Below are 9,132 nucleotides of genomic sequence, written 5' to 3'. Positions count from 1 at the left end.
CTAACATTCTTTAGAAGATTTAATCTAGTGTTGTTGTTAAAGCATTATGTAGATAGGTAGAGTGTGGTAGGGGCTTAGCAAAAGTAGCCAGCCAACCTGTGTAGCTAGCTAACCTGTTAGGTACGTTATATACTTTTAAAATTTTATTTTTATAAGCATTAATTATAACTTAAGTTTTAAAGTATTACTTAAAGTTTACAACTACTAAAGCTTATTATAACTTATTATAAGTTAAAAAAAAACTAATCTAGTGTCTTAAAACCTTTTTTAAATATTACTAAAAGTAATTATAGTACTATACGCTACTTTAAAGCATAGTAAAAACCTTATTTTTATAATATAAGTAATAGTTTATTATTTCTATAGTATTACTTAAAATAAAGTAAATTATAGCTTTTATAGCTGTTAATAACTAGTAGATAGTAGCTGCTAACAGTATACTTTTATATATATTAAAGTGCTTTAACTAGTCTAGACTAAGCTAATTAGTAGTCTAGCTACACTTAGAGACTATAATAACTTAATTTTAAAGTAGATTTTTCTTTTTATACTAGTTTAAAAAGTAATTACTACTCTAAAAAAATAATAAAAAGCAAAATAGCCTACTTTTTAGTATTAATACTCTAGATAGCTGTTGTCTCCTCTTAGTTACCTAGCTAGACTACTTTTAGCTATTTTTATCTCTTTAAACTTATAATAACTACTTTAGTAAATATTTAGCTTATTATAAACTTTATTTTATTAAAGTTATATATGTTATTATTTTAAATGCTATACTTAGCTTTAATATTCTTTATAAAGTTAAACTAGTTTTAAATTATTATAAAATTATTATAAAAAGCTTTTTTATAGTTATAGTTATACTTAAACTTTAATTTAAGCTTTAAGTAGCACTTAATAAATATATTAAGCTAGTTTATACTAATATAGCTTATATTATGCTTAGTGTGTAAAAAATTAGCTATGTAAGCTATAGCTGCTAGCTAAAGAGGAAATCCTTACACATCTAGCTTAAGTATATGCTAAATAATTACTTACTTTTTATTATTATTTAGCTTTTATAAGTTAGCTATATAATTAGCTTAAAAAAGTTATTTAGTATATTAGTTACTTATTATTTTTTTTAAAAAACTTTATAGATAGCTATAGCATGTTACTTAAAAAATGTTATATTTTATTTAAAAGCCTAAAGTGTAAGCTATATCTAATATTATTTTAACATATTTAAGTAGTGTTGTTAGAAATGCATTAGTGTAAAAAAAGTAGTGTAGTAGAGTCTTAGCAAAAGTAAGCAACTTAGGTGTGTAAGCAACTCGCCTATAAAGTACGTTAGTAGAGCTACAATAATTCTTATTTAAGCTAGTGTATAGCAGAGGAGGTTTGTAATCACATATTACCTAAAAAAAATTACAAAAGTCTCTTAGACAGCTGGACAGAGAAAGCACTTTTAAGCCTCTAACTAGCTAGCCTTATTAGTTAAGAAGCTAGTAGAGGTCCCCCTCCTAGTTGCGGAGTCCTTAGGGGCTTCGAGCTTCTCTGTACAGTCTACTGAGCACCTGAGATAAACCTCAATCACGCACATTCCCCACTGTACCCAATCAAGACTTGACCAGGGCTTCCACCAGGCTGTACTCCAGTCTGCACAAAGTGAACCGTAACGGTCACGTGTTCAGTACGAACGTACTAAGTTTGTAAGCCGCACTGCACGTTTAATAATCCCATAGGTACAGTACGTAGTACAGATCATATTACCATTGTAGGAAGTTTGTAGAGGGATCCTAGAGGAGCAGGAGGACTTTAGCAACCAGGAAGCTTATTTGGCTAGCTTACCGAAGTATCTCCGGTCAAGCTTAAGCTCAAGTAGGCGTCATTCTCCAAGGGCCAGCTTCGGCATTCTCTGGCTATGCCAACTCTCGTCCCTGCAGACAGCCGTGGAAATATGTCACGCCGTAGCTCTCCCAGAGTATCATGATCGCATCCTCAAAGCCGGAACCATCGTTACTTAGCTCCAGCGATGGACTTCGGCACCTCCACCGGCTATGTGGCGCCCAGCGCGAGCGACCCACAGAGTCTTGACGTTTCGCTACCTATGTTTAACATAGAACGTGTGTCGCTCCAGTTCTCTGTGGCTTCGGACTTTGTCGCCGCCGAGGTTGCAAATAATGTCTTAATCCTCGCTCTGTCAACTGGTCGCATCCTGCGCATCGATCTCGACAGTCCCGCGGACATCGATGGTTCGTACATCGGAAGTGAAAGCTATGAATGCGCTAGTACTAGATGCTCACTCTGCAATAGACATCGATCTCCCGAAGAAACCCAGTGAGATTGGAATAATACGACGTCTCTTCCTCGACCCCTCCGCCTCCCACCTCATCATTACCACTACCCTCGCCGAGAACTACTACCTTCACACCCAGTCACGCACCCCGAAAGCTCTATCCCGTCTAAAAGGAGTATATATAGAGAGTGTGTCGTGGAACCCGTCAACACCTACTGCATCGACCAGAGAGATACTCGTCGGGGCGTCAGATGGGAATGTTTATGAAGTCTACATTGAGCCGTCGTCTGAATTCTACAGGCGGGAAGAGAGATATCTAAAAGGGGTGTATAAAACCATTGATGGGCCGATTATTGGCTTGTGGACGGACATCATTCCTGGAAGAACAGACCTGAGGAGAGTCATCGTCGCAACACCTTCGACTTTTATGCATTTCGCCGGAAAGATTGGGCGTCATGGGAGTGAGGGGAGCGGATCAATATTCTCGAAGCTATTCGAAATCGAGACTGCCACCGTGCATGAAGTGTCAAACGTATCACCCGGCGCTCCTTCCTGTCTGAGCGTTTCTCCAGAAATGCAAGATAACCCACCTTTGGATCATACGGCTTCGGAAAGAGCATTCGCCTGGCTCACTTCTCAGGGTATTTTACATGGAAAACTGTATCTCTCAGCAGATACCTCCGAATTAGGTGGCAGGATCTTGTCAGAATCAAAAATGCTCCCCAGATCTCAAATCCCACAGTCCCAGAGAGCTAGTGGCCGCGCGAGGAGGTCCCAAGATGCCGTGATTTCGATGATACTCAGCCAATGGCATATTTTACAGTTGGTTGAAGGAAGGGTAGTAGGTATCAATCGCTTGGACGATACAGTCGTGCTGGACCAAAGTGTACTGGAGCCTGGTCAAAGCGCTCTTGGGCTTGTCGCAGATATCAAGAAGAACACTTACTGGCTCTTCACCACTCAAGAAATATTCGAGATAGTCATTACTGACGAGAGTAGAGACGTCTGGAAGATTCTGTTAAAAGCACAGCAATTCGATGCAGCATCCCAATTCGCGAAAACTTCATCTCAGAAAGACACTGTGGCTACAGCATCTGGCGACTACCTAGTTGGAAAGGGACAGTATCTTGAGGCAGCATCAGTTTACGGTCGGAGCACGAAACCCTTTGAGCAAGTGGCTCTCGCATTCATCGACAAAGGAGAACAAGACGCTCTACGGAAGTATCTCCTGACAAAGCTGTCAACTCTGAAGAAGTCAGCAGTCATGCAGAGAGTGATGATAGCTACTTGGCTTGTCGAGCTTTTCATGTCGAAGCTCAACACCCTCGATGATACTATCACAACTAAGGCTGAACTGTCAGAGAGCATGAACACGGCGGAAACTCAAGACAAACTTTCTGTGATCAGGAAGGAATACCAAGATTTTGCCACAAAGTACAGGACCGATCTTGACCGCAAAACGGTGTACGAAGTTATCAGTAGCCACGGAAGAGAAGAAGAACTATTGTTCTTTGCTACCATTGTCAATGATTACAATTATGTCCTCGCATACTGGGTCCAAAGGGAACGATGGCAAGAGTCTCTCGATGTGCTCAAAAAACAAACAAACCCAGATATCTTTTACAAGTACAGCAGCGTCCTGATGGCCCATGTACCGGTAGATCTCGTTGAGATCATGATGAGGCAGGCCAACCTGGACGCTCAAAAGCTCATCCCAGCCTTTTTGAACTACAACAACATGACCAAAATCCCACTCAACCTAAACCAAGCCGTGCGATACCTTTCTTTTGAGATCAACCAACATCAATCGACCGATGCCGCTGTCCACAACACACTCATATCAATCTATGCCTCGCATCCGACTTGCGACGAATTTGCGCTTCTCGACTACCTAAAAGCCCAATCATACGCCCACGAACAGAACTACGACGCTGACTTCGCCCTCCGTCTTTGCATTCAGCACAAGCGAGTCCAGAGCTGCGTTCACATCTACAGCTCCATGGGCCAGTACGTCCAAGCCGTCGATCTCGCCCTCAAATACGACGAAGTTGATCTCGCCAGCAGTGTCGCCGACCGCTCTGACACCGATCCAGTGCTTCGAAAAAAACTCTGGCTCGCTATCGCTAAGAAGGTCATATCCCAATCCTCAGGCATCAAAACCGCAATCGAATTCCTGCGCCGGGTTGAATTGCTAAGGATAGAGGATCTGATACCTTTTTTCCCGGATTTCGTGGTGATCGATGACTTCAAAGAGGAAATCTGTGCCGCACTCGAAGACTACTCGCGCAAAATCGACGCGCTGAAACAGGAAATGGATGAGAGTGAAGAAACTGCCGCGCACATCAAAACCGACATCAAGGCCCTCGAACAGCGGTACGCAATCGTGGAACCCGGGGAAAGATGCTATGTCTGTGGGCTACCACTATTGGCGAGACAGTTTTTTGTGTTTCCATGCCAGCACGCATTCCACAGCGATTGTCTCGCGAAGAAAGTTGTTGAACTAGCAGGTATTGCGAGGGGAAAGCGGATTACGGAACTGCAGGTAGAGGTTAGTAAGGGGGCGAGTGTAGGCGCGAAGAGGGAGAAAGCGATTCGAGAACTTGATGCGCTTGTAGGTTCTTCTTGGTAAGTTTTCGGCCTGTATTAATCGCCATTGCTAATTATTTTATATGCAGTGTGTTGTGTAGTGAAATGGCTATTAAGCTCATTGATCAGCCGTTTATTTCCGCGATGGATGATAGAGAGGAATGGGCGCTGTAGGTTTGAGGGAGATGCTTTGGGCCGGGGCGTAGTTTAGATATCTCAATAGACAATATGCCGTTATTGAGAATCTTGCTTGTCCTGTGTTCACGTGCAATTAGGATTCGAGTTTGTATGCTTTGGGTGATTAGTGGTAGGAAGTGCTTTTTTATCGCTCGTTTCCAATTTCAAGATCCCCCTAGCAGGCTTATGGTCAGGAATAATCTTTGTTCTACAAACCTATTACATTAGCTTGATCAACACAGTGATGCAGTTGCCTCCCCCAGTGCTAGAAGACGTTGAAGGTACGTATAGCCGTTGGAAGCTCATGAAGTGCATGCGGATTGCTGCTGCTATGTCTAAGGATTTTGTGAGAGTAGGTCTGAAATAACTCCCACTTTCTTAGGATCTTTCCTGAGAAGGGTGCAAATTTCGCAGTAATTCTATATCCATGTAGGCGGCATGGAATTCAACTTCATACAGGAGTCTAATGATGGATGGTAAATAAGAGAAAGAGGCAAGGATAAGAATAAGAAGGGAATATACGTAGGCTTAGGTAACATGTTTTATAACGTATTTCACAAGCAAGCTGTCTACACAAGCAAACAGTCTACCTTAACAAAATTTTAGCACTTTGTACTTTAATTAATAATACATCCACTAATTAACTTCTAGCATACTAGTAAAAAAAAGTTAAATACTTTTAACTTTTTAAATAATGTAAAGAAGCTAAATTTAAAGTATTTAACCTACTATAGCAATTTATAGAGTCTCTAAAACTACATGTGCTTAAAGATAACATACTACGCTAATTTATAAATGTCTTAGAAAAGCAAAGCTTAGAATAGTAGGTAGTATACATTACTAGTAAAACTTTAACTAACGTACCTAACAGGTTAGCCGGCCACACAGGTTAGCCGGCCACTTTTGCCAAGCCCTCACTAAAACTACCCTATTCTCTTGCAAAACAGCCTACTTTAGCCCTATATAAAGTAATATAACATAAGATATTATTTAAAGTCTACTTCTACTACTTGCTTACACGTACACAAGTTATGCCTAGTTTAATTGCACTGCCTATATTACCTTTAACTTAGCTTACCTTCTTTAGCGCACACCTGCCTCTTTAGCTTCTTCCTATTACTACGCGCTCTAAACTTCTTTAAAGTAGTTAGGCAAGCTTTATTTTTAACTATTAAGGTTTCTTTTACCTAAATCTGCTTTCTTTTATGTAATCTATGTTGTATAGTAGCCTTATTTACTGCTTAAAGCTTTATAATTTTATAGCCTACTTTATTATGTTAATGCTCTAGATAACTATTATCTACTTTTTATTACTTTACTATATTACCTTTAGCTGTCTTTGTCTCTTTAAAGCTATAACAACTACTCTAGTTAATATCTAGCCTATTATAAAGCTTAACTTATTAAAGTTATACTTATCTTTATTCTAAATACTATACTTAGCTTTTATGTTAGCTACTAGGCAAAACTAGCCCTAGATAACCTCTAGATCCTTATAAAGCGCTCTTTTATAATTATACTTATAATTAAACTTTATTATAAACTTAAAGCAGTGCTTAACCTATATACTAGGCTAGTTTAAGCTAACCTAGCCTAGATTGCGCTCTATAGGCAAGGAATTAGCTATATTAGCTTTAGCTGTAAGCCTAAGGGGAAATCTGCGTGTAATAAGCTTAAGTATGTACTTAACAACTACTTTCTTTTTAAGCTTAGTTAGATTTCTTAATTTAGGCTAGCATTCTGCTTATAAAGGCTGTCTAGCACGTTAATTACTTAGTGTTGTGTAAGAGACATTATAGATAGCTGCAGCGCGTTGCAAGGAGAGTTTTAAGTCTTATTTAAAAGCCTAAAAAGTAAGCTGTATCTAACATTCTTTAGAAGATTTAATCTAGTGTTGTTGTTAAGGCATTATATAGATAGGTAGAGTTTAGTAGGGGCTTAGCAAAAGTGGCCGGCCAACCCGTGTGGCCGGCCAACCTGTTAGGTACGTTAGTAGTAAAACACTAAATAAAGCAGCATTAATAAAGATGCTATTTAAAAAAAAGACACCTTATAAAAGCTAGCTACTACTTTTACTATTAACTTAAAAGTAACTAGAGAAGCACTCTTTATATAAAATGTTTAAAGTGGCAGAAAAAACGCACTTAGTGTAAGGACGGAGCTCTGTACCACTACGCTAATACAACCAAAAAGGTGCGAATAATTAACCAACAGTTAATTATTGCGTACAGAATAGTATATATACCCGTCGCACGTAAGCACCATCTCGGCCTTACACGTAAGCGCCATCTTGGCCTTACATTATCCCCCTTCTTAGCAGACGCATGTCCCAGGCGTCACATGACCTACCCGCAGCTCAGAGGCGCCTATGCGCATGTCTCGGTTACCGGCCAGAGGCTGACCACCTGCGGCCCAGAGGCGCGGGATAAATAACGACGCTTAGTGGCCCACGCCAGCTAAGCCATATACACTAGACCTTCCAGCAGCAACAACGTGGCGCCAGAAGAGGCCGCCTCACGTTTCAGTCTAAAAACTGGCTTAAAGCTGACCGAGGTGGGGGTCGAACACCGACCGTACCCCGCTGTTGGTTGATTATTATGTAAGGACGGAGCTCTGTACCACTACGCCAATACACTTAGATAGTTATTAGATAATAAAATTTTAGATAAAGGTCTAAATAAAGCTAATTAAGGCAGCTAGACAGTAGATTCTAGATTATATATAGGTGTACACTTATAAGCTTAATAAGCACTATAGATTAAAATACTACAACAGTTTATAAATAATCTGTAAAAGCAAAGCTTGCTTAGAGTAATTATCACAACTGCTAATTAAAGAGCAATAAGAAGCAAGTCTATTAACTATAAGAGGCTTATAGAGAGCTTAGGCGCTAAGTGTCTTAGGCTGCTTGTCTAAAACACAGGCGCGACACTAAGCCTATGTGCGCAACGCAAGGTCCCTGTGCTCTTCTTACACAACAGTAATAGTTAGCGCATTAAAGTAAGTTATCTAGGTTAAAAAATAGTTATAGCATAATGCTTAGCAGAGTAGTATTAGACAGGTAATAGATGTATAATAACAACATTTAACTATAGCATGTAACTAATTACTAACACACTAATATAGCTAAAAATGTAAATAATAGCTAGCTCTAGCTCTTAACATGTTCCTACCCTTATAATAGTCTTTCTTTGTTACAGTTATGTTACAGCTATCTAACCCCTAAGTACTCTAAGGGCTTAGCACAAGGTGTATAGGCTCCTTAGCCTCTGTACCTCTTATAATAATTCTACAAATTGTTCTATCTTAGGTCGCTTAGACCCTATCTAAAGGGTCCCTGTATTAGCCCTAACTATAACTTAACCTAGTCCTCTGCAGTTACCTCTATTCCCTTATGTATTTAGTTGCACCTTGCCTCTGTAGCTAGCTTAGTAGTTTTCTAATATTCTTTTGTATAAGGCCTATAGGTGTTAATAGCATTCCCAGGTTTAGAGTCCCCACGCACTCCTATATGCCTCTAAGTGGATTCCTACCGCATTTAAACCTATTGTCTTGCCTGCGCTGTTACACCTCTGTCTTTAACCCTAAGGTTTACTCTCTCTTGTTACCCCCCTATTCTGCATTCCCTCTCTATAACCTGTGTTTTCTGCTTAATACCTCTTACATTCTCTCTTTTGCACCTTGCAGTCTCTAGCGTTGTGTAATAAGGTAGACGCCCTGCCTGCTAAGCTAATACTATGTAACTTTCCCCACTGTACTAAAAGGTACGTACAGGAATACTTAAGCTAAGTATTCTTGCATAGTATAATATATATATAGATAATGCTAGGGCTAGCACTAGCACTAGCAGTTGTCTCTAGTCTAGCCTAAACCTCTATAAGCAAGAGAAGGCTATGTAGTTAACTGTGCCTACCTTGTTACACGTTGCGCTTATTCCTTTTACCGCCTAATACTACTACACTATGCCTAATACTGCTACCTAATATCTTTAATTTAATTATTTTAGCATTAAAGCTCTAGTTGTAGAGCCTTAGCTTATGTATTTTATTACCTCTGCAGGAATTTCTTAGAGTGCTAGGGAGCTCTAGCGC

The 9,132-nt window shown here is 39.7% G+C and overlaps 1 protein-coding gene across 1 annotated transcript; it reads left to right on the top strand.

The window, feature by feature from the left end:
* The first annotated feature begins 1,896 nt into the window (after positions 1–1,896).
* On the top strand, positions 1,897–5,230 carry BDR25DRAFT_332370 (uncharacterized protein). The gene is made up of 3 exons (XM_033692742.1): positions 1,897–2,234; positions 2,296–4,903; positions 4,954–5,230. The coding sequence occupies exons 1-3, from the start codon at positions 2,015–2,017 to the stop codon at positions 5,036–5,038; spliced, it is 2,913 nt and encodes a 970-aa protein (XP_033551085.1). The 5' UTR covers positions 1,897–2,014; the 3' UTR covers positions 5,039–5,230.
* Positions 5,231–9,132: the final 3,902 nt, after the last annotated feature.

Source organism: Lindgomyces ingoldianus (genome assembly GCF_010093535.1).
Source record: "Lindgomyces ingoldianus strain ATCC 200398 unplaced genomic scaffold BDR25scaffold_7, whole genome shotgun sequence".
NCBI classification, from domain to species: domain Eukaryota; kingdom Fungi; phylum Ascomycota; class Dothideomycetes; order Pleosporales; family Lindgomycetaceae; genus Lindgomyces; species Lindgomyces ingoldianus.
The sequence above is the reverse complement of the archived record's forward strand: the minus strand, read 5'-3'. Positions and strand labels throughout refer to the sequence as shown.

Coding starts and splice junctions, on each gene's coding strand:
- BDR25DRAFT_332370 (XM_033692742.1), top strand. CDS start 2,015: ATGGACTTCGGCACCTCCACCGGCTATGTGGCGCCCAGCGCGAGCGAC. Junction 2,235..2,295: donor CAGTCCCGCGGACATCGATG/GTTCGTACATCG, acceptor ACTCTGCAATAG/ACATCGATCTCCCGAAGAAA. Junction 4,904..4,953: donor GCGCTTGTAGGTTCTTCTTG/GTAAGTTTTCGG, acceptor TTTTATATGCAG/TGTGTTGTGTAGTGAAATGG.